At 31.5% G+C, this 27,450-nt stretch overlaps 1 protein-coding gene across 1 annotated transcript; it reads left to right on the forward strand.

Annotated features, from left to right (window-relative positions):
- The first annotated feature begins 564 nt into the window (after nt 1-564).
- On the forward strand, nt 565-27,450 carry LOC124354094 (MAPK regulated corepressor interacting protein 2). The gene is made up of 6 exons (XM_046804300.1): nt 565-798; nt 5,589-5,691; nt 9,459-9,568; nt 16,605-16,694; nt 23,578-23,628; nt 24,716-27,450. Exons 1-6 carry the CDS (start codon nt 747-749, stop codon nt 24,787-24,789), a joined length of 480 nt encoding a protein of 159 aa, XP_046660256.1. The 5' UTR covers nt 565-746; the 3' UTR covers nt 24,790-27,450.

Consider the following 27,450-nt stretch of genomic DNA (forward strand, 5'->3'; position numbering starts at 1 on the left):
CTCTATAGTCATTACCGCATCCTCGAATGCTTCCTGTATCATGCTTATGACGATGTCGGACATCTTGTAATTTGTTACTGTTGAGATTATCTATGACAGGTGAATGTCGTCAAATAATTTGTTTGAAATTCAGAGTTTGAATCACAACTCGTATCCAGGGATTATATATTCAAACGGTAATCACTCAATCACCCTAAAGTATAGGTATGCTGTTATCGGCATATTCATATGAATTTTGTATGTATTTATATTTATTAGAAGCCATTTGCAAAACACACACACACACACTCACAAGCACGCGCTCAAACAAGACAATGTCAATACTCGCAAAATTAATATAACATTTTAATACAGTAATAAATAAATAGACACAGATCTAAAACACGACCATTTGCATTTAAAAATGCAAGAAGCTAAAAACATCATTTAATAGATATAAAATAACAACAATATCAAATTTATATAGTAGTTGGTATTAATAAATTTTGATATTCTAGAACAATGTTAAGCAAATTAAACATCAAGAAGGCACTGAATAGGCAGTTATTTATTCAACCACGTGACTCGGCATATTGTGAAAGAGTAGGGGAATCCAAGGCCAATAATTTAGAATATTACAGAATCCTATTATCATTTCGTCAGTCATCTTTACAAATTTTAGGTCCGAACGCCGAACTTTAGTTGGTGAAGTTTAATTTAAAAATTTGCAGTGTTTACAAAAGTTAATTAAAAAGCTGTTTTTCGTTATGTATACCGTGTCCAAAGGTCCCAGTAAAATTGTTCACAAAACTCGACGAGGTAGGTTTAATTTTAACAGACTAGGCCTATTTATTTAGATTGGATAATATATTTAGTTTATAAAAAAATGAAAATGAATCAGTGCCTATTCTGTTGCCAAATGTGTGTAATATTCCTCAATAATGTAGAGATGATAGGTTATCACATCTACCTTTGGTCTTCAGTATTATGGAGAGCAACTGCATCTTACCATCCACTGCATATTGACTATGTTCCATTGGTTTACATTATCTAGCTGTGGTAAGAAATTATCTAAATGGTAGAGGGGCAGACTGATAAGTGGTGCCTCTAAATAATTATTAATCTACAACTAGCTTAAATACATTGTTATAAGTTAATATCTAACTAATCAAATGTTATCAATGTGTAACTTGGTTATATTGGTATCATTTGGTAATCATTTTATCAATTATCATTTGATAACTAGTTATGACATATTATCAATGGTTGACATTTACTATACCCAAATTCAAATCTTTCTATTGAGATGTCATTTGTACATGAAATAGCGAGGTATGACAATATGATTTGCTCAAAAATCGTTAAGAATTGTTAATTTATATTTTTATTCTAAAAACTCACTAATTTTGGTGTAGCTACTTTGGTTTTATCGGTAGGTTTCCAGAGAGGATAGGGTCAGAACCCTATCTATAATTTTTTGTTAAGCTATATAAGGAGGTAAATACGTATTATAAATAGCCTAGTCAAAGTTAACATTTATGGACATTCATGTGATTTGACCATAATTTAGGTACTATCCCGAGGGATGTTTTGGTACTTTGGGATTATACCGACCACACCCAGACATGAATCGTTATTTCACATTTCGTTTCTACTGATTACTAGATTAGCGTAGAACAATATTTCGTCAATATAAAACAGGAATTGTCTTATCGCAAACACCTCCCCATCCTCAGACAGAGGTCAAAGTCGAGCGTCTAGTAGATAACGTGATTGCAGAGTCTCGCCGCCCGTTCAGCTGGTGCATCGCTTTGTTGTACTTCCGTGTTTTACCTCTACATTTCTCCAAACACAAAAATTCAACAAAAACAAACATTTACCAAACTAAACTTTTTATTAAAAAAACACTCAAAACTTGTTTTTATTCTTGATCACATTCCGCCACCCAAAATGCGAGTGCCTCCGGCCATCAGCGCGGGCTTCGACAGTACCTTCGGTGCTGCCCCGCGCTGATGTCGACGAAAGAAAAACATCCCTCGAGATAGTACCTATCAGTAAAATATCAAATTCTAGAGGGGCTAATCAGAAATATAAATTGAATTGTAATGGAAAGGCAATGATGTACCGTGCAAATCACGTGATGCCGCGCGGCCTGCCGTAATCAGGATTCTCGAGAAAGATAAGATAACAGCGACAACAATACCGATCACAATACCTGGAAATGCTTGTAAGTTTGTAATTTTGTAATTGAAGAGTTGTTTTTTTGTTCTATCATGTTTGTTTCTATAAATTTCTATTTTTGTGTTCTTCATACTGGTGTGGTCGGTATAATCCCAAAGTACCGATGTTTTTTTTTACTTCTTTCACTAGAAGTGCGGGGTGGCGCCGAACACCAAAGCCCAACTTTTCTTATGTGGATTCTCGTTAGACGATCTGGCACGTGATCTGAGGTTGGGAAAATACTGATCGGAAATGCCCTTAGCCATCAGTGCCGGCCTTGGGGCTACTCTGCATTTATGATGTAAGAGAAAAAAACATCCCTCGAGATAGTACTCAAATGCAAGCTCAGATCAGAATCTAATACAGTTCACTAAACGAGTTTTCGTTCAAGCCAATTGATTGGCTACTGTTGCATGTCAATTTGAAACGTATTTCTGGTATTATTAAAGATTATTTTTAGTGTAAAGTAGTATACAGGTATAAGACATATAGATTAATGGTAGTTTTTTTAGAGTAGTTTACATTATTCAATAGGACCTACTTTACACATACAATGCCAGATTAAACATGTTCAACAAATCAAGATAGCCAATATTGTTAATATATCTAAAAGTAATACAAAGCAAAACGTTTTATGAAAATATGATTCATTAAGAACAATTAAAATGTGTAAAATTTACAAAAAAAACAAGCCTTTTTCATTGGCGATAAGAAATAGTTTTCTAGATACAAGATAGAAAACTATCATATAGTTTATTACAAAAAAATATTACAAATGGATACATATTGTAATGGAAGAATAATGATTTTTACCGCACTTCATACTGTACAAATAAAAAAATTTAGCCTTTTTACTGAAACTTTGTAAACCATGTTTGTAAAATTGTTGTACAACTTTGTAAAATTTTCTAGCAAAAGATTTGTTTGTAATAATCTTAATTTTGTGTAATAGCTTAGAACTTAGGCTTTTGGTAATTCTGAGCAATTACTTGGTCAACCCCAAACTTTTTCATATTTTACTATGGTCATAAGGATGTTCTCAGAAAGCAAGAAACATATAATTCAAGCCCCGCCAGGCCGTCCTACAGGTTGCCGAGTGATAAGAAGGTTCAAAGTCCACGCAATAACAGTGGCTTGCGGGAGACGCGCGGAAGGCCATTTGTGATTGCTAGTGGTTCCTCCAATAATCCTTTTTTATGTGACGGTTGTGAGAACATGTTACTTAGTTTCACGGTTTCAAGTGAAGATCAGGAAAAGTTCAAAGGTTTTTTGTACGAACACAGCATTTTGCAACGCACCAAAGTTTGCCCTCTAGAAATATATTACTGATAGGTACTATCTCGAGGGATGTTTTTCTTTCGTTGACTTCTTTCCTTCGGTGCTGCTCCGCACTGATGGCCGGAGGCACTCGTCTCAACTCGATAACAACTAATTAATTTGTAGCTCGAAATTTAAGAAAAACAAAATTCTGCTCATTTCAGTATTATTTTTTATTTACGTAAATTCCGGGACATAAATTATGGTTTTTTTAATTTCACATACATCTCTAGATTATCATAGTAAAATATGAAAAAGTTTGGGGTTGACCAAGTAATTGCTCAAAATTACCAGGCTTTTTGATTGATATCCAACACTTTAAAATCTTTACTATAAATGGATGGCTGTAAAGTTAAACATGTAAATGTCAGAAAATCAAAGTTTCCCTCATACTTTGATGTTGCTGCAGCAAAAACAAAAGCACCAATAAACCTGCATCGTCTGTTAAATAAATACATTGTTTCGTCTTCTTCAAAACTATAACAAATAACCAAGTAAATGTCACTAAAAACTAACTGAAAAAACCTTCATTGACCTCTTCAGTAATGCCACAGCTTTGGTTCTTTACAGACTAAGAATTCCCTCCTGACAGTTGTTGGAAGATTGCTTATGTTAGAATCTCAATCTCAACATAGCGTTCCATACAATCTGTCCACGCATTTATGCTTTATTATAATTTAACCAGAATAATGTGTTTGAAGTAACTAACTGTTTTTGATAACACAATTCATTAGGAACATACACATAATACATTTATTTGTATTAATATTCAAATTGTTTGTTTAATATGGAGCAAAATCAAATGCTACACTTCGACTAGATTGTAGTCAATATAGTAGGGAGGTTAATATAAATAAATTCCTGGAATTAAGTGAAGGTACATTTAGTTTATAAAAATACTGTACTATTTAATAATATTTAGTGAAAAGAAAATATTTTACAGAACTTTTACATTTAAATCAATATAAAGAACTATCTTGAAAAATCTCAGAGTTAACGTTGTTTCTCCATTGATAGCCCCTGCAAATATTTTTAGTGCCATCAATATTGGGGTTAGCATGTGTCCAAATTATTTGTTCTTTCTCTGAAGCTTCTTGATTCAAATTGGAAACTAGAACTATTTTTATTACTTCACAAGTCATTTCCAAGAACCAGGATTTTCGATAATTTAAGTTCCAATGCCTAATTATTATTAAGTTGAAAATAACGTAATACAAATAGTAGGTAGGAACACGTTGATCTTCATTTCATATTTTAAAATTACTTAACTATTTTTTTAGGTTATTTCATTTTTCCATCACATGTTTTCATTGTAAATGTAATTAAAAATATTAATTTTGTAATATATTTCAATAAAAAAAATTGAAGTTAATACAGTAACTGTAGAGAATTGCCTTAAGTATTAATAGAACATCACATTCTTTAATGTCAGGAATAAGTAGAACATTACTAACTTTATTCAGGTATGTAATTATTGTTTACATGCTAATTAAATTAATTATTAATGTTAATTCATAACTGTTTCACCACTTTAACATCTGAGACGTGTATTTTAAACTCAAAAATAATATTTTGTTTTATCATATTACAAATCAATTCATTTCATACAAAACAATTAAGAAAGTTTGTTTAAGCATTTTACATTTTAAGTTGTTTCTGTTGAAAATTCTTATCTTTGCCAATAAGTATGTTTCTATCTATATAAACTACTGGTTTAACACAATCATCTAAACCAACTGAAATGTCATTAATAAAAGCAATAAAACATGAAAAGACCAAGTGCCGTCCCCTGAATCACACCCATTAATCATCACTTTGCAGACTGTAGATTGCATAAATTTTCCAAAGTTGAAAATAAATGGATGTATTTAGTTGCGTTTTGAGACAATTCTACTACAATGGATTTATATCTGATTTTCACTTGAAAAATTCTTAATTTTTTATTTAGCTTTATGTATTAACTTCTGCCAATGGCCCTCATGATAGGCTTAATGTATTGTCAATTTTGTATTTTAATAGACTGTTTGAATTTTAAAAAGACATTTAATTTAATCAACCTATTTTTATTTTAGGTATCACCCAAAACCTGGAAAGACTGGAAAATTCAAGGGAATACACCAAAAAGTGGGTTGAAAGTCAATGCGAGCCTTCTTCCCCAGATGACTGGACGATACGGTTGGTTTACATTACAGCCTGTTATGTATTAAGCTAATTTTAATTTTATTAGTGTGATAATCATTCACTTAGGACTTTATATACTATACAAAGAAGTCTAAGAAGTATAGTTTGTCAATTGTAGAGTTCTTTGCTGGCAAGTGAAAACTTGATTTCAGGTTGAGTGTATATAATACATCTATTATATACACTCAACCTGAAATCAAGTTGCATACTTTCACTTGCCATATATATATACACACATCTATTATATACACTCAACCTGAAATCAAGTTGCATACTTTCACTTGCCAGCAAAGAACTCTACAATTGACAAACTATACTTCTATATGTCTAGCTGACCCGGCGAACTTCGTACCGCCTTAAAGGGTCCACAGCATCCACATTGGTGCTTGAAATGTTCAGAATAAAAGACAAAGTAAAAAATAAATCAAATTAGGTCCTGTTATTTTTTTTCCTTCACAACTAATCTGAAATTTAAATAGAAAAACAAAATAAAAAACACAATTCGTAAGTTATCTAAAATAATTTAAATTGCAGTAAGCAGCAAATCCACAGATACATTAATTTATTAATATTGATTCTCTTTCTTCAGTCGAGTACCTTGTGATATACAACATTTTTTGTCTTGTAATTAGGTGCAAGAATGAATAAATCAGATGGTTTGCCGACACGTGAACATGCCACATATAGTTGTCCATGAGAAAAACATGGATTTTCTAAATTTAGTCCACAAACGCTCAAAGATTGGCCTTGTGATTTATTGATCGTCATGGCAAATGCAAGACGAATTGGAAACTGAGTTCGTTTAAATTCAAAAGGCATATCGGTAGGAATCATCGGAATCCTTGGAATAAGAACTTCCTCACCTTTAAATTTTCCTTTAAGAATCGTCGCGTGAATCACATTTATCATCAATTTTTTTACAACCAAACGCGTTCCATTGCATAATTTTGGTTGATTTAGATTGCGAAGCATTATGACTACTGCACCAACCTTCAAAAGTAAATTATGGGGTGGTAAGCCGGGCACATCCAAAGAGTTTAAAAATTCAGTTGGATAGTTAGTGGCCTCATCTTCATTTGTTACGCAATCAATAGATTTGAATGTTTGCAGAGTACCATCAATGTGACTGAATTAAAAAGTTCAAGTCATCCACATCCTTGTTCTTAGCTGCCAAGATTGCTCGCTCACTCAACCAATTGTTATTTTATTGATATTTGGGAATACTTTGCTGATTAGTTCATCTTTTGTTGAGATAAAGGTGCAAAAATTGGATGGAAATGAAATCAATCCACTTTCTTGGTCTACAGGAACACAACCATTACCAATAGTCAACAACTGATTAGAAAAATTTTGAGCAGATGGATCGTTTAATAATTCATCTCTCATGTTTGCAGTCAACTGTAGTTTTTTTACATAACGCCACAAATTTGATGATTATAGGCAAGCGTTTATTTCATCAGCAGCAGTCGATCTAGGAATAACTGGCAGTGTTTGGTGGAAATCACCAGACAGTAAAATTAATGCGCCTCCAAAACATCTTGTGTCATTGCGCAGACCTTTCAATGTTCTATCAAGTGCTTCCAATGCACGTTTATGGGGCATTGTGCATTCGTCCCAGATAATGATTTTTGACGCTACTAAAACTTTTGCCATTGCTGAGTTCTTTGATATGTTGCACGTTGGTTGCTCAATGGTTTGAAGATTCAAAGGCAGTTTCAGCGCTGAATGAGCCGTACGACATCCTTCCAATAATGTGGCTGCTATCCCAGAAGAAGCAACTGCTACTGCAATATCAGATCTTGCACAAACAGTAGCCAAAATCAATGACATTAGGAATGTCTTTCCAGTTCCACCGGGGGCATATATATAGATTATGAATTTCGTAGTCTACATTAGTTCAAAATCATTATTCCAGCGAACTGTCACGTAGTATAGTTAAGAAATGCAGTTTTTTTACTCTATGCTTTCAAACTATAGGTGTAAAGAAATTTAAAAATAGTAATTAAATGGTATAAACATATATTTCTTTTCTCGCATTATATATGTTTACAAAGAACAGCTGATTAAATTTGAACAGGCTTTTTCACTTAATAACATATGTTTGCTGCAATGCATTTCTTACAGGTATTTTTGTAACTTTTAGAGACCAGTGGGGAGGAATCCTGAATCGGGAACGGGATAAAAAGTATCCTATGTCCTTCTCCCAGTTCTTAGCTACCTCCATACCAATTTTCAGCCAAATCGGTTCAGCCGTTCTTGAGTTATAAATAGTGTAACTAACACGACTTTCTTTTATATATATAGATATATATTATTTCAATATGTGCAGGATGACACGCGATCTTTCATAACTGCCGTTGTTTACCCCATCGGGTACACACTGGGCTTTCATCAAGCGAGTCGTGCACCTGATGGGGTATACGTTGCTATGCATTTCCTTAATGTGTTTTTATTGTTTTGCTGTCTTGGTGGTTTGTTAAATGTGATCCCGTGCTTAACCCTTTGTAGACCAGTCTATATTACAAGAAGTAAACCAGAAATACTGGGCTATTTTTCTGGTATTTGCATAATTTGGGAAAATTGCTATATTTTAAGAACTACAAATCATATCCTTCACCTGTCTTTTTTATATTGTATATTATAAAATGGACTTCCGTAATATATGTCATTTACTTGCAAAAAACACATTTGTATGAATTTTGAATACTTTATAAGTATTGTAAATTTGAAATGTTTAAAAAAAATAGTCCTAAACCACTCCTCGCAAGTGATAAAAATGTTGAGGGATAAAGCCATATGTATTATTTAACATTGAATATGTCTTTATACAACTACAAAAAGTATGACTCTCAACGAAATTCTCTGTTAGGAATATTACACATTGTCCCACAAAGGAGCTTATACGTTTGATTTTATATTACTTGCAAATTTATGCACTGAACATTTTCAAACTCTACACAATTAATAAAACAATCTGTATCAATTAGGTCTCTAAATGAACAGAATATAAACTTGTTTCTATATTTTGAGCTTTGTCTACACAAAATGCACTATGTTTTAATAAATAGATAGAATAGGCTACTCAGTAGCAGCTACAGTGTAATTATTATTATTATAAAAATAATTCTGAACCATGATTACTGTGGCATGTGTTGCAAATAGAGAACTATTCATTGATTTATTTATATGATGATAGATTGCAACACTTACCAGCCACAACTGAATAAGGATTGAATTTTATATATGCGTAACATAGTGTGCCACACCAAGGGGTCTGGCGAGCTGAATAGCATAACAGCGTCGATCCGCCGAGCCGAGGGACAGGACGTGGTCACAAATCAACGACCTTAGGGCAGAGAATAGCCATTGTTGTGGCCAGATGATTCGAGAGACCAATCATATCAATTTGATGTTGATACCAAAGGGTTAACTTCTTATAACCTCCTTTAGACATGACTAAAGTTAATAATATGTCAAGTCTTTTAATGACGACTTGCTCAAGATAAATAGCTGGTCAGATGGACATGGGCTTAGATTAAATGTGGATAAATATTCAGTTTTGCATTTTTGTTTACCATCTGTTATATTAAGGAGGTAATAAAACATAAAATCAAATGTAGGAATTCCACCTCCAAGTAGATAGGTTACTGAGTTAACGTCACCAATCTTTTGGATTAGAGTTCAAAGTTACCTTTCGTACACAAATACTGTAAATAAAAAAGTGATTTGGTTTTTAAATGAGTACTAAAACACTGTTTCAGCATCGATAAACCAGTGTTCCACACCAACGCCAAGAAGTCAAACAGTACAAGAGCGCAGCAGGAAGTTATAAGCCCTCAACATGAAGAAATCATTAAGTTTATATATGATTGTAAGTACAATTTAATCAGTACTTTTATGCTTTAGCTTGAACAGTGGCATATTTAGAGGGAGAATTTAGATTCCCCAAACTTTGAGAATAAATAAAAGATCTTCATACAAAGGTTTAATTTGATTAAAAAAACTACTATTCACTTACATTTTTTTAATTCTCTTACAAACACCCTAATAGAGGAATAAAAAAAAACTTTATATTAGTAAAGATGGTGCATAAGTTGTCTTGATAAATGAATCTGAATTACAGGATTTCAACTAACTTTTATTTTAATGAGAAATAAACTCAGTTATTACTAATTTTTATTAATAATAATTTATTTTCATTATCGTATACAAACATCAAGTTAGTATGTATAACGATTTGGGTTATCGGTCACTAAACCCTGAAAAAAATTCAAGGATTAAATTGTAATCAACTCTCCAAGTTGGTATAACATTATTTTTTTATTAGTTATGCCTGAGCAATGCTTAACCAGTGAACACCAACTACTGTATATCTATGTCTATAAAATATTTTTGGAGTGTTTTAATATTAAATTCATTCAAAGTCAATTTAAAAAATTAATGTTGCTTTGTAAACACAATATTAAAATACTTTACTATTGAACTTTTAATCTTTATATCACCAATCAAATTTGGACCAAATTTTCTTATTAAAAAAATTCCTTTATCAAGAATATTAATATTCAATTCAAACTAAAATAAAATGCTCTCTTCTCAGTAAAAAATAAATTCGGCTCTTCAAATAAAAACTAAATTTAAATATAATTAAATTAAAGTTTCTTCTCTTCTTAAAATAAAATAATCAAACAAACAAATTAAATTTGTTCTCAAAGTTCTATTATGCACCTTGTGCTAAACTCAAACTGTGAGATTTTGTCCAGTTTCTTGTTTTGTTCCAGTTAATTAAAAAAATTTAAATGCAACTTGCTACAAAGTGAATTCTTATTAATATCCAAAATTACACAAACTAAGTTATAAAGAGTTCAATTGTAATTATAATAAAGATGAAATTAATCCTTTGTTCAAACACAAAATAACAAATATTCTACATGAAATTTTCTTTCTTCTAACGGCCTTCCGTTTTACTGGATTACTTTAATTAATCTGCATTATAGTCTTAGATAACTGTCTGTGAAATTCCCCAAAATAACTCATGGAGATTTTTGTATACATGGAATGGACAGACTCGCACATTCTTACAACAGAAATCGAGAAGCGCTGGTTTAAATATTTTGTTTGCCCTCCCTCCCATAATTAATGATGTCATAACCAAGCTAAATCATTGGTCTAGCACAATTCCAATGAATTTAGCCAGCTTTCCTGATCTGAACCAATCAAAACCCAGTAACAATAGGATTGAATAGGAAAGAACCGTTATAACAAAGGCTCAACTCAGAATGGAAATACTACCCTTAAGTAACATGAGCAACATGACTTGCCAAAGGAGTACATTCAATATCCATTACCTACTGTTTTGGCAATCTACTTAATACTAAAAACCCCTTTTTATGTTTCTTATAAAATTGTAAAAAATAAAACCAAAGCAGCTCAAAACGCTATAATATCTTAGTTTTATTTGTTTAAGCTAGTACTGTTGTTTGAGAAGAAAAAAAAAACAACTTAATACTGTGTCCCCCTGCACTAGCTTTGTTGAATTTCCCAACTAAAGGCGTAATAAATGGGAAAAATTATTATTATATTTTCAAAGTATCTATTTTATAATTGCTTAGCCTACTTGGAACTTTTTAATTATTTGCTTCGATATATCAATATGAGAAAAAAAGTTTTTAATGACTTCATGTAACAAATTTAAAACTAGTCACATACTTACTGTAGGGATTCCCTCACTCATTTTTTGATATTGTGCTTTAAAAAATAAATGTTTATTGAATAGGAAAATAAATTTCCTTGCTATTACAGTATGGTTTATGAATTAACATACTTTTAATTTAGTCATTAAAGTAAATAAAATTATTGAATAAAATAAATTCAGATCATCTAAGACGGGGATTTTGTGTTTGGCAAAAATGACTTCACTGACAAAGCTTTGTGAGCATTGTCCTGATAACACAATAAAAAAATACAATAATCCATGACTTGTTTTTCCACAAATCATTCTGTTTTCTGCGTACACTCTTATGTAGGATAGTCAGTACACTAATGTAGTAATTCTGATTCACTGTCTGCCCCTCTTTTACCCAATCGATGGGTACAATCCCTTTTGTATAAAAACACAATTACCATTAGTTTGAAAAGAAAATTTGATGTTCACATGTTGTTTTTTCTAGATACTTGACATTATTCAACAAGAAACAAAGAGGTTCACTGCTTATAACTGGTTCTATAAGCGAAACGAGATGGGGTAGGACTGTTCCGCCAATACTAATCCAGTCACTTTCCAGCCACATCTCGTATAATAAAATATGTTTATTTGATTGGATGTTTGGATATTTTTAATAACCAAATGATGGTTACGTTTGGAATAGTGCTCTTAGTTTCTAAATTATAAACCTAATGTAACCATTGCCATTTTTGAGAAAGGTTTTTTTCTTATTTTGCTAGATTTTAAATATCAAGTTCATATGAGTTTTTGTTGCACGAGATTACTAGATTATTCAGAGCTTGTATTGTCTAGTTTGAGATTCAAATGATAGGTTTGTAAATGTGTAAAATAAGTTATTGATAGGGTTTTATTACTGTAATATAATGTAATTTCTTTAGATATACAAGATTGATAAAACCTTTGTGAAACCATTTTAATATTGCTATTCCATTTCAGGTTATCAAGTGCTAAGTCTTAAAATTAAAGTTTGTTATCGATGATGTAAGGTTGAAAGGATAACAGGATTTTGGATATTTGCTCGTTATATGTTACAAAGGTAATATACATTTAATATACAGTGTAACAATGACAAATGTCTGAAGTACTGTTATCTATTCAAAATTAGTTTGTACCTGAGATTTACAATGTAATTTAAAAATTAAATTTGGAGTTATTTGCTTTGTGACGTGAAAAAAGACAATTTTTTTATATTGAAAAGAAAATTATTATTATTTTTATTATTCAGTGCAAAGAGCTTCCTCAGTTCTTTTGAGCTTAACATGTAAGACAGAGTGAACATTCCAAATAGAATTTATTCTTAGAATGGTGACTGAATCGTACACAACAATATTGCTTAGGTTGGTATTTGATGGGAGATCAGTGTATTGTTGTATAAATAGTGCACTGGACCATAAACATGATTCTGTTTTGTACTTTATTATTCTCTCTCTATTTCAGAACTTAAGATTTTTATATGTGTATGTCAGGACTATATGCCTGTTAACATGTTGGTTTTTATAACCAAATAACCAGTAATAGTCACTGGGAAGAAGTCGCATCCGAATCAGTAAATGCTACAGATTTGTTCAAAATGTAATATTTTAATGAGATTTTTAAGAACTTAAGAAAGCATGAATAACAATGTTAACTATCAGTTTTATGGTCCAGAGACATTAAAATAAACTCATAGATTATTAATTTTAGAACTATTTATCTTTTACTGATACCTCTTTATCTAGTTTGCATTCTCTATTATTAAATCCTATTCAAGGAAATAAGTAAAAAAAGGTTTTTTTGATACATTGTTAAGTGTCAGATTGATAAATGTCTGCGGGTTGTCTGTACTTTAGCCACTGATACATCTTGTGGGTAACACAGGGTTATCGTTATCTTAATTAGGTTTGTTAATCTATTTACTGTCATAATCAGAATTGCTTCACACATCTATCTACGTTGTATTTCCTGTTCCGCAATAAAGATTATTGCTTTTATATTTCAGTTGGATTTATACTAGTATAGGTGCAAAATATCTTAAATCAGGCCTTGCTTTATTTTATTATTTATCTCGGACATTTTTCTTAATTTTTCAAATAATTTTCATGTATTAATGCATAAAGTATACTTTTGTGACAGTTTTAATTTTTATAAGCCTACAGTTCATATTTTTAACATATAATGATATGTCACATATTTTTCCACATGTTATTTATCTGTGTCAGTGTACAATTTGCATAAATACCCTTTGAAATAGAATATATAATTATAGCATATGCTTCCTTCTGGAAGAGCTGTGCTACATGAACGGTAAAAAATTATAGACAGCTAATTGTAATTGTAGTAATTTTCATGACAACCCAAGAAATTGATTAAAAACCATTAGGGTGATTATAAATAAGAAAGGGTCAAAACTAAATAAATCTAAATTCAGTACTACAGACTGCCATCTGTATATAATGCAAGAAATGAAACATGATGTTTTTGGAGTTTGATTTGTTAATTTTCTCATATGTTTAACCCTATGTTTAAGAGTTTGATATCTAAAAAAGAAAGAAGATACCATATCTCAAAACATAGTTTTGTAACATATAACAATAGTGTTTGTAATTCTGTTACTGTGTCATATCTTCCATCATCAATAATGGCTATGAGGGACGTTTTCTAAGTAAGGGCCATTGTCTAGTATACTTTTCAGGCAAACAATTCAATCAGTGTGCATGTGTGTCTCTAAACATCCCTTATGAATAGCATGCATGCTATTTATAGTTATGTAGCTAGCAAATACACTTTACTGCAACAAAAAACAAATACTTAACATTTTATTTTGTAAATATACTTTTACTGTTGAAAAGCTTCACTAAATAAAAGTTATTAAGTACTTATTTTTATGATATTTTAACTGCATCCATTGGCATAATGAAAAGTGTTTTATTGCAGTTGTATAACATCACAACTAGACAACCTATAAAATGAGGGGAAACTGATTAGTACGAAAAGATGCAAAAATGTTTTGTCTCCAATAAAGAAAATAGTATTAACCCTTACCGAGCCAATGACGTTACTAGACGTCATGCCTAAACTAGCGCTAAAAGCCAACGACGTCCACTGCCGCAAAATCAATTTTTTATTTTAATATTATTTAAAAGCATTTCTGGGTAACAAACTTAGTAAAAACTGTCAAACAAGGTTTATCTAAACAAGAGACAATCGATCGTGTCTATTTTGAAGGTCACGGCTCTTGTTCGATCAACAAAATAGTGGGCGGCCGGATGTTCATAGTCTCCCGCAGAGCCAACGACGTCTACTGATGCGCGCTCAGTCCGCCTGTAATCTTCCGTGAGGTTAGATGTTTATTCGCCCTTCCATTTTCGATCCGCGTATTTATCTTTTCAATTTTGATGTTAATCAATATTTTAAATCAATTTGCAGTGTAGTTTATGTATTATTATCGTGATGTAGGGCTTTATTGTCAGTGTAGTTTATGTATTATTATCGTGATGTAGGGCTTTATTGTCACGTTTTTTTTTAGTTCATTGATTTTATTTAGTTTGTATATATATAAATTTTTACTATATTCTTTATATTTTCTCTAAATACAAATTACTATATGCTTGTTTTTTGTAAAATATAACAATAATTGTGTTCAACTATTGTTAATTTTATATATGAACACATAGAATGTCAAAATTAAATTTTTTCGGTGAAATTATGATTTTACCATTTTTTGGCTGTAAATTAACAATAAAGAGTGAAAAAAAATATTTTGTCGTTTTTTTTACCTGTTATGTTATAAGAATTATAAAAAAAATTGGTTTTGGTATGTGGGAATTTTTTTATTTTTAAGGTGTATGGCTCTTAGGAGTAGTTTTGGTTATTTATTTGTGGCTCGCTAAGGGTTAACCCTTTCAAAAAAATCTATAAATATTTACTACATAAAAATGTAAGAAAAATATTCTAAATACATTTTAGATTGAAGGCAATCTAGGCATTTTTACCATGGAAAGTATTTTAATTATATTTTGTATATTGTAGTGTACCAAATCCAAATAATTAATTAAAATGAATATTTTGTTAGTATTTTTAACAAACATGCAAAAACACACATATAACATATTAATAGTGGAGATAATTAAAATATAAGGAAAAAATGAATTTCCTTTTTTGTGTTTGTTTGGATGTTTAGGATGAAATAAAAGAACAAATGGCATTCTAAAAATGCCCTGCACTACTATTTACTCTGTGTATAGTGTCGTGCAAAGTTATACTATGTCAGTGCCAGCACAATTACTGCGTTGTTTGACGTTTATTACTAGATATATTCAATGCAAACAAAGACAAAACAGCATTTGTTTAATAGTGAATTTGTTTACTACTCAGTTATGTATTCCCCAAAATGGTAGTAAAAAACTAAAAATACCGAACTGGCAATAATGCTGATTGATCCTAAAAGAGTTTAAATTCACAGTAATTACAAACAAATCATTTAAATTCACTCCAGATTGAAATTTTTAGGCATTGGATGTAAAGCCCAATAGATTTGTTCTGTATCACAAGATCTACGTGATCATTCAAAGATAGATTGTGAACTTAATCTGTAATCTTAATACATTTTATTCATATATTGAAAATAAATAAGTCAATGTTCTGTGTTTGTGTAACAGGAAGGAAACCATGCCCTGAAAATAAACCAGTTTTTTAACACAAAAAATCCAATCTCTCTAATTATGTTTACTCACTGTCAACAATAACATAAATGCAAAAATAAATAAAATTATCATAGTAAACATTTTACTTGTGAATAAACTTATTTTAGAAAATGTCTACCTAAATGGCAACAACAGTGGTGATATAAAAACACAAACCATTCAACCACCAATCCTTCAAGCTTTTTTCTACATTTCATCGTTGACAAAGTTGAAAATAGATAACGCTAGCTTACCATCTGATGTTTTCGGAGGTGTCCTAGTCATGTTTCATGATACAGTAAAATACATTTGAGGGTGAAAGCTAACAATGTGAGAGTTTGAGAGTTAACAAGTTACAAAACTATGTACGCCATATTACAGTTAATTTTACTCTACATAGAATAATTATAAATTCAACCCGTTCCAATTCAGCTATTAACACTGTGAACCAGTGTTTCAAGTAATTTTATGTATTTAATTTAAAATAGAAATTATGTTTTAACCTAAATCTGTGACATTTTCAGCCTGGAACTCTGTATGTAAAGAGTGTGAAGAAAATGGCGAGACAACCCAATGTGAAGAAGAAAATGGGGAAGCAGACAGTCAGAGTTCAGGCAAGTTGTCACCAGCATTTATATTCTGATCATCAGAACATGATTTCCTCCAGCCATAGTTACACTGCAACGTGTAATATATCTAATAAATGTTTTTAAGAAACAAAGTGTACAAGTTTACTCATTGATCATAAAAATAATGTGGTAATAATTGTTTTATTAATTGCCTTGAAGAAGTAATGAACACTTATAATCCTGGTATTAAAAAATTAAAGCAATCAAATATTATTATTTCTTTCAGAACACGTTCATGTGCTAGATACCAGGCTCAAATGATTATTCCACTATAATTAAATTCAACTCTATAAATTCTATTTAAGTAGTATATTCTCATTCATGTTGAGGTTTTTTCCCTCATCATGTATGTACATTGGAATGACACCACTATTTACTAAAGAACATGTTTAGCTTCATTGGTACCATTTTTCTGGAAAATCACTTTGTATTTCTTTGTTGGTTAACCTAGCTTTTTGAATACCCGACGCTTAGAAAAAGAAACACTCTTCTAATACTGAGTTCAAAGAAGAATTGTCTTGTTTGATGATGGGTGTAGGTTTAAAACAGAAGTAGTTTATTCCGAGAGTTACAATCACAACTACTTGGTACCGTAATTGTGTGACACATAGATAGTGCCAATATTAAAACTAAATGTTTTATTTAGGGTTATGCATTCTTATTAATTAAAATCAAATCCAATTACATTCAACTACTATTAGGCTATATTTATGGTAATGACCTCATGTTTGTGAAGTTAATAAAATTAGGTATTTTATAATATTGTCAGTGTAATAATATAACATGTATAATTCTTGTCTGTAATATACTGGTTGTCCAGATATTATATACAAATAAATAGTATAACTTTGTTCAGCAATAATACAAATGCAAAAAGGATTCCTTTTAACTATCTTTTCTCTACATGTCCTCCACAAGTGGCACAGACAGCATCAATACAGTAGTTGAATTCTATCCAAATGTTCTCAAACTGTTGTAGTGAAATCTAATGAAAGTTTACCATAATTCTTTCATGGAGCTCATCAAAAACCATGTGTACTTACTGTTTTGTAAACAACTCTTATTAAGCTTGACAAGAAATACTCACAAATTATGGTATCAGGAAAACGCATTGTATCAGTTTACTTCTTCCAATACAACGCTGTGGGAAATACTCAAAACATTGATGGACAGACATCAAAAGACCATTGGAGAAGTGTATCTTCAAGTTGAAAAATCAAGTTTGGAATATCTAGTTGTTGCGGAATGGTGAATCATTCCAACATACCTTGATAAATTATTGCTGCAATAGAGTTTTGAACAAAGAAAAATAGTTCCATCATTCCACACCAAACATTGATTTTCACCAGATTTTGCTCGTGTTCAATGACTATGGAGTTTTGTGTGCTCCATAATCTAATTGTGCATATTTATTTTTCCATGAGTAAGTAAAATAACTTCATCACTATAGCAGATGCGTTACAAAAATTTAGGTCCCTCATCTGTGTGCAAGAAAATGTCTGTTACAAATGTCAAGCGGTGAGGTTTATAGTTAGTTTTTAGATATTGTACAAGTTGTAATATATAAAAATGATAAGTAAGTCACTTCCGTATAACGTTTTGTACAGTTGACTTAGGAATTTTGGGTTAACAACATGGATACATTTAGTGGGGATCCTTGAAAATGAATTTTCAATATGGTTAACTCCAAAAGTTGTTCCAAAAGAGGTACTGCACAAGGATGATCCAGAAAATGATCAAGTAAAGAATGTGTGAATTTGAAGGAAGGATATCATCCACTGTGATTTTGACGTACCAAGTGCTGCCAATAAACTACTATACTTTTATTATATAAATATAAGGTTCTAGTGTTTTTGTATCAAACTACAAAACATATATTATGATTAGTAATAAATTAATAAAAACTTATTATATATTGTGAATCACTAAGTTTTTTTGTATTTTTAAAGTGTGTTTGTCAAGCATTACATTTTAATTTTCGAACATAACAATATAAAACTTGTATTTTATTTCATTATATGAATGTAAATCAAATAAAATGGGTGTGCGCAAGTACATTGAGTATTTTTGTACACAAACTTTCATTATAAGAGTTTTTTTTAACAACTAAATAAATAAAAATGTGTAAAATTTTAAAATGTCAATATTTTTTTTTGTAAATAATGTTTTGTCTTCTAAAAATGTTGATGCAACAAATTTAATGTAATGACATATATTTCCAGACCTGTACATTTTTTGAATACCTGCAAAACAACTATTTTATTGATGTCTTTATTTCATAAACCTAATTTCATAATACTACCTTATGGCAGTATAAATGTTTGATACTATCTTATAACATTTTTGGTCCTCAAAGGGTTAAAAAATCACCTGGAAAAATCTCTAGAGTTTTAATTTTTTGAGTCTCATTCGGATATAGATACATGTACAGAATCAAAGCTAATAGCTGTAGTCTTTAGCCTGGTTACTACAACTGGTAACAGCCACCAAATAATTCAAAATATGTGACAATCTCCCCAGTGACAATACTTAACCCTTTGCACGCCAGCCCATTTTCTAAAAGTACCAGCCAAAAACGCCAAGGCATCATTTTTCACGCCCTCTTCGCAAGGTTTCGTATAAACCTCCATATGTTTTTTTATTTTTTCAACATATCTTAATGATTTTTGTACGTTCTTTTTCTTAATAAATTCTCTTTCAAATAAAATGGGTTTAATATTTTTTATTATTAGTTTATGTTTGTAATAAAAAAAAGTTACACTAAAAAATATTTTTTAATTTGTAAAAAACATTTTTTTGCACACTTAAGTGATTTTCAAAAAAATATTTGGTGCTTTTCAGTTACACAGCACTAAATTATATATAATTCTTAACCTAATTATACAATTTACAAATGCTTACCTATGTTACTATTGTGATTATGACGTCTTTCCCTAGAAAGTTGACATATATGTAAATTTGGTCAGATGCAAGTATAAGTATTATACTGTATATATATTTGTAAATTCACTATGCTCAGAACTAAAAATGTCAAACACACAAAACTAAATCACCATTAGTTAGTCTTTTACTTATAAACATCACAAAACTAACAATTCACTGAGCTATGTACATTATTTACACTTTATTGACTAAGGCTTTTTAGCATCTGTGTTCACCAAAACAAAGGGGGTGAACACCCCTCTTACAGTTCTTACAAATAAGTCTTGATTTCTTCCTACGCCCTCCAGCTGCAGTACTTATTTACTACATACAGCACAGATTCCTCTCCATATTCCCTGGTAAATGTTCTAAACCAAAACCATTTGGTCCGTCTCCTCCGACCATATTTCGGGCTGATTATTTTTATCAAGCCACTCTTGAGAAAGGTCCCTCAATAATACTAACAGTGAACTGAAGCCTTGACATTTGTTTCCCAGTACAATTTTCCTTATATATTATATACGAATTCAGGATCATTCGGGCAAACACATTAAATGTGACTTTTCTTCCAGTATTTTACTGTCCTTCGTTTCATCTAGGTAGTCAATACAACATTTGGTCTGACCCATCAACACCTCCCCATGTAGTGGTTGTATTGGTCAATCATTTCAGGTTTTGTTTTTGTTATCTTCCCTATTATGCCTTTTTCTAGTTTTTTCAACAGTCCTAGGAGTACCCTTTGTAGACAGTAATATAACAGGTTTCTTTTGACTTTTTTGTCTCTGTAAGCTAGCATAAGAAGATTCTCATTTCTCATATAAAGTGATTGGACCAACATCCAGTTTTGCCTTCATTGGGTCAGGTATTCCCTTTCTGTTTCTCCTGATGGTTCCTGTTATATATGTAGATTTGCTGAACAAAAATTTTTGCAAGAGGTATAGTGTTGAAGAAGTTGTCTACAAATAAAGTGGTAACCCTTTTCCATGTATTGTCCAATTTGTAGTAATGTTTTGACAACTTTGTAGGCTAGACCATTTTCATTGTTACCATCATGCATCTCTTTTCCCTTTATAGCAGGTAAAAGCCAGGCAATATTTAGAGACAGAGGTCACATAACATCCACAACTTGATTGCCCCACTTGTGGTGGTGTTTGTTTGGTAAATACTGAATAAGGTTGAGAGTGACTTTTTGTCCCTACGAGACTTTCATCAATAGAAATCTCCCTATGTGGAGTGTAGTGAGTCTTGAATAGCCTATTGACATGTTCTAAATAGGGGTTTTGAAACTTTCCTGCAGGATCATAACCAGGCTGATCAGGTTTAGATAGAGTACGATTATCAACTATGTGGTAAAAATTTGAAGGATTGCTTCAAACCGATTTCTACTAAACATATCTCGAAACCAAGGGCTAGCCTGTGACTTCATGGTTGACCAGTAACTATTTATTGTTGGTTTTTTGTTGAGACCCATATTTAGGATGACTGCTAGAAAAGCTCTCATTTCTGAGAGTGAAACAGGTCGCCATTTGTGTACTCTAGCTCCAGGAGACAAATTTGGATGGCTCTGCATGTATGCTGTTGCATATCGATTAGTTTCAGCAACAAAGGTTTGCAGCAAACCCAATGTAAAAAATAAATTGAAGTACTGGACCGGCTTTGCATCACTTGGTGGACAGTGTTTTGGTCCAGGAATTTCAGAAAAAACAAAGGATGTGTATTGCCTGGGTCCCCAATATCATTTTGTGATTTTCCATTCATTTAGGCCTACATCAGGAATTCCTTGGTTGACATTTTGTTGGTTGGTAGTAGTGTTATTAGGCCTAGGGTCTGACCAAATTATTTTGATCCAAACCAGAGGCAACAGGCACAACATTTGAAGGCCTACCTCTTTTTGTACCACTAGGCCTACCTTGCAGACGAGGAGGGCAAGTCTAGGTCGTCAGAAGAATCAATCCGCATTATTATCGGAAAGTACAAAAGTCCGGGGTCTTCGTCCGTGTCATCTACTGGATCACAAATATGTTCTTCACCACCAGAATCTGAATCGGCCACTGGAATCCTCTGACTGAGAAATGTTGTCAACAAAATCGTCCACTTAGTTCGTCTTCCAAAACGTTAAATCCGGCTTCAACTAATCCACTAAACAACGTATTTTCACTCGCCGGTGACCTTTCCCGCTTTCTTTTACTCATTTTACTAAGTATATAAAACAACCAATAAACAATAAAACAGTTATAAAAACGATCCAAAGAACTGTGTAAAACACGACGTGTAAACAAAACAGTACGATCGGCAGCGCAACCTCGACTGTGACCAAGTATCCAACTGCCGCACAGCTGAAATAAAACACAAATACCACCGAAGTAAAGACTCCATAGAGTATTAAATCGTTATAAGCGTATAAAGCAACTAATAGACAATCATTAGATCGAATATTATGCCGATCTGATGTACTAAAACAAAATTAGAAAGAGAAATTCGTGACGTCCGTGTCACACGGCCGTCGGCGTTTTTCGATTGAGTACCCGACGTCCGTGTCACACGGACGTTGGCGTGCAAAGGGTTAAATCTGTTATGAACAGACCCTTACCTATCCCACTAACTTCTATCACCATTGTGGAGGTGCTTTTTTCTCTTCAGCTTTTCTTATGACTGATTGTGGGAGGTTCAAACTGCCTTTCCTAACCACAGTGAATGATAACAATACTGGTCCACACACATCCATGGAAACCGAGATCTCAACTGTGCAGATTTCTCAGAGTTCACTAAAATTTCCAGTGCGCAGTTGTCGCTGTTTTATTCTTTAACACTTTGTACCCTGAGCCCGAGTACAGGTCGGGCCGCGTCGGCAGCGCCTGTTACCGGCGCCCGAGTATACTTCGGGTCGTGTTATTTAATTGTATTATTTAGCTCAGTCATCTTATTTTTGGATTCAAACATTTTTATTATGTTCATTGGTTGTCTAAGTTCGTATTTGTTGGTTTTGAGATCCCTGGGTCACGTTTTAGTAATGAAATACGTATATTTATCGTCGTATTACAAGCGAGTCTAGACAGCTGATCGTAGGCGCCGCGGCTGATCGTCGGTACTGTCATTTTGCTTTTTAGTGTTTCACGTTGTGTTTTGTTGTGAGTCTTAGTGATGCCTTACTAAGTTTTCTTGCTGACAAATACTGAAGCAAATGTTATTATAATGTATTCTAAATGTGAATTTAACTGTTTGAAAAAATCAGAACTTTAGTTTCTTACTGAATGAAGTAAAGGCAAATGTAAGCAATGTGAGGTTATCCGTGTGTTTTGTTTTGTATTTACACTCGCTTTGTTCTTTCTTCTCGACTTTCCGTTGATTTTCTTTTATATTCTTTACTTATTATTTTCGAGTTTAAATAATATGGGTGATGAAATCAAAAGTGATGCAATTCGCGATCTTTTGTTTAACTCCGAGTCGGAAAATTACGATGATTTTGATACACGCCTGGGACCAAATATTGATTTTATGAACAATCTAAATGAAAATGTGCGAGATCCTGTATTTAATTCAGACCATTATGCTTTAAAAATTACCACACTAAGGCGAACTACCTGAACTAACAAGCTATGTAGCAAAAACTGTTTTTGTATTTTTTTACATAACATTCAATATTATGTAATAATTTTATTTTGAAAATAAACTTTATATTTGTATACATTAAACAAAGTATGTATCTGTATCTTTAAAAAGATATATAGTATGAGTTTGTAACATAATTACTGTAATAACACAGAATTTTTTTAAATCATCATAAAACCCCCAGGGAGCCACGCCGAAACATGTATTAAGGGCCCAGGGTACAAAGTGTTAAGAAATCTACAGTGAGCTCTAGTTGTGCTAGTTGCCAAAGCCATTGAATACCTACTCTCACATCTATGACGATTCAATATTAATGCTATCTATTAATTGATTTCAGGTCCATCAATAGTATATTACAAGGAGAGTGAACCCAATCATCACTTACAAGGTAAATATATTTTTGACAATTCAAGGCTAAATGTTTTGACATATTTCTTAATGTTTTTGCTAATTGGTTTCAATAAGTAGTTTTAATCAGAAAAGTTTATTCAATTATATTTTGCAAAATATATAATGCTTTGTTAATAAAATATATTACCAAAGTTGGAATTTTTATACAAATTTACAAACACTTTTTCATTCTTATCATAAAAATATTTTTTCCAATCATTAAATATAATTTTGAGTATTAGGACTGTAATGTATGTTTACTGACAAAGGAACGGTTTATAACAAATAGTAGAAGTTAGTGTCTTATTAATTTTGGTGATTTTTTTTTAAGGCTTGCAAAGCTCTACAAACAGCATGACCATTTTGAACTTCTAACATAGCATCAGATCTAGTGTTAAATATTTCAGTTATGTATTGCAATAATTCAATAACACTGTTGTAAATGGTAATCCATATTACCATCCCCTCATGGTCCTACTTTCGTAATTAATTTATAACAATATAAGGTCAAACTTACTACATAGATTTTTGAAACTAATAATGAATAAATTTAGTGCTGATTTATTCATATATGTATAGACTCTTGTCCCTAAAAGTGTTAAGTTATCTCCTAACTAGCTTACATCTAAATTTTAACCAAAATCAGTCCATTTTTTGTGGCTGATGTTTAAGTATATACATACATTATGTGTAGAAATTTTTGTATAAACATTTCTTTTATTTGGCTTGTCTAAAATTGATATTTCCACTAAAACCCGATTCATATTTTACTCAAATATTTGAATACTTTCTTCTGCCTTTTTTAAGAAGATTGAATTGGATAAACTTAAAGTATTACTACATTACATGTCCCTTATACAGTTATCACCAAACTCTGTGTTTTCCTTCTTTTACTGGCAAGGCAAGTAGAAAATTATACCTATACACAATGGTGTATACAACACATATAGTAATCATCAATATAACTAATTAAACCTTGTCACCTAATTGCCCAACAAGTTGTTTGGAGTGTGTGAGACCTAATTTATTCTGGATTAGTATATTTTTATAGTTGGCTGAAGTGAGAAACAATTTTAATTTTCCAGATTTCAAGCCATTTGACCTGGAGTCGTGGTGGGGCAAGAGGCTGTTCAACACAATTACCAAGTCTATACCATGAGAGTAGAGTTAGCCCTAGTTGAATGATCTGATGTCTCGTGTACTGTACATACTCTCTGCTAGTGAGCTCCGGACATGTTCGCTCGTGCCGGGCCTCTCTACCTCTGTTCCGGGGCTTAGTTTTTACTTGTACATAAATATTGTAAATATGCGTACAAAGCTGAAAAGCTTCCATAGTTCCTAGGTTCGTAGTTGTGAATATGTACAGTAATTGTTGTAAATAGTTACTTATGAACATTTTATTTTACTTGCTGTCTGTAAACGTTTTGTCACAAACCATTGTGTGCCTTTCATTAATTGTGTTCCGTTAGCTTTAACAAGCTTTTTAGGTTTCAAACTAGTCACAAGTTTTTACTTTGTGACAGACTTTTTCTTAAGCGTTAAAATTTTCCAATTTTCAAATTTTTTCTTTATATTTTTTTACTATTGAAATATTTAATTTAGTTTAACAATTGAAGCTAATCTAATTCCCTTCATACCAAATAATAGTTGTATGTTAAGTTCAATTAATCAATGTTACCGGTAATGATCAGAATGCCTAGTATTGTAGTTATTGATCTTAATCTGTTATTGTCTTGAGCAATCTAGTTTTATTGTAAGACATTGTTACTTGTTATAACTATTTTTCGATATTGTAGATTGTTAATTTTTTGCTTCAGTTCAATCATTGTTAATTTGTTGTAGGGTGAGTGTTATGTTGTATAGTGATTTAGAATTCAATTCTTATCTCTCCAGTTTTTCAATTTTATTAGACAAGCTTAAGCAACCAAAATCTAACGGGTTTTCTCTAAAGAGAGCAAGTTTACTTGTTTAATATTCTTGTATTTATTTTCAGTTTTTAATGTTCTTTCAGAAATGATTTAACTATGCATTTGATCAAATCTTGAAAATTGATGTGTTTCTTTTGAAACTGTTATGTAGTTAATTAATTACAAAATTTTTACCCAATCTTGTATGTAGAAGTGTGTATAAGTGGAAAGATATAGTGTTTTGTAATTGGTACAAATGTTTTAACTAGATATGTCTGATCAGTTAGACACATCTAGTTGTGAGGTGTAGCATAATCCAGTTTCATTTTATTTTAAAGACTTGTGTATAATCAAGCAGTATCTGTCTATAATGTATGAATGCAGGCATATGACATTTGCTTGGAAGTTTATTTTCATTGCCAAGCAAATGAAGTTTTGTGGGGAAATTGTAATAATAAAATCACATGTTCTAACTAATTCAGTTGTCTCAAACTTATTAAATTTTGATTGTGAATGGGGTTTGGCATTATACTAAATACATTTTTGCATTATTGTTTTCAAATGTTCTAAAGGGTACCTTGTTAATACATTTATATTTTAAAATATTATACCTTTTACATAAATAATAATTTAAAGATATAGTGATTATTTGTTTAGAAAATACATGGTCTATTTTTATGCCAATTATTGTAGTATTTCACACAAGAATGTCTCAGTCTACAAAAATGGCAAAACTATATTAAGCAGCCTCTTTGAAACAGAGTTGAATCTGTTCCAGAATTTTTTATTGAATAGATATAATTAGATTGATGTCTTAAGCTGGCAAGTTATAAGAACTTGTAATTCCATATTCCAAAGGTATGGCCTTGACAAGTTGATGCATAATGTAGTTTTAAACTATATACAAGACATTGATTTAATTTTTGTACGTAATTATTTCTGCGAACGTGGCTTGCCAAATTAAATGAGTAATCAAATAATTGTGTCAGTTGTACCATATATAGTTTGTTGAGTTAGTTTATAAGATGGTGCTAAGCAATGTAATGCTAGCACCTTAGACTGATGTGCGTCGTCCCATGATAGGTGATGATGTCGTGTAGTATAGTGAAGGCAGTGGACACCCCTGTGTGTGTGTCCATCTGGCTATAGTCCACCGAGACACCTTGATCCTCCAAGTGTAGTCTTGGCGTAGTCTTCTGTAGTTCATTTATGCATGCAGTTAACCGGTGTAAAACATTCTTTTACTAGGTAACATGAGTTCTGGTCTCTGTGATTTACATAATTTTATCAGGCAATACAAAATTTACTTATATTTAATAGCAAATTTGTATTTCTGATTTGTTCTCTACCGAATGCTGTGTACAGTTGCAGTGAACCATATGACAAACAAAAGTACATTTTATATCTTAATGGATTGAACGTTTATATTTATTTTGTTTCACAGTTTATTTATATTGTTATTGCAATTCTGTTATTTTGTCGATTCTGTTATAAGTTGTTGTGTACCAGTATTAATTTATTTATTGTTGAATATTTCATGTCTGTTAGTCTCAGATGTGTCACTTACAATTAATATTATTCGTTCAAATTGTTAATTTATTTGTCGTTATATTGTTTCTTACAACAATGTTTGGAGCAAGTAATGAACTTATAAATGTTTTATGGTTAAAATTGTGTAATACTTTTTTATAAGACATATTTTCTTATTGTGGAATTCTTATATTGTTGTGGTGATGGTATTTAAAACATAAACATTGGATATATACAAAATCAAAAATTAAATAAGTGCCATTTAGTTCCATGCAAACATGTTAACCAGTACAATACTGTTATCTACTTTTGTTACCACACTGGAAGCAAGAGGATTCCATTATTTTTATGGTAGTTGGAAATAAATAGAATGCAAAACTCAA

Source organism: Homalodisca vitripennis, chromosome 2, assembly GCF_021130785.1.
Source record: "Homalodisca vitripennis isolate AUS2020 chromosome 2, UT_GWSS_2.1, whole genome shotgun sequence".
Classification (NCBI taxonomy): Eukaryota; Metazoa; Arthropoda; class Insecta; order Hemiptera; family Cicadellidae; genus Homalodisca; species Homalodisca vitripennis.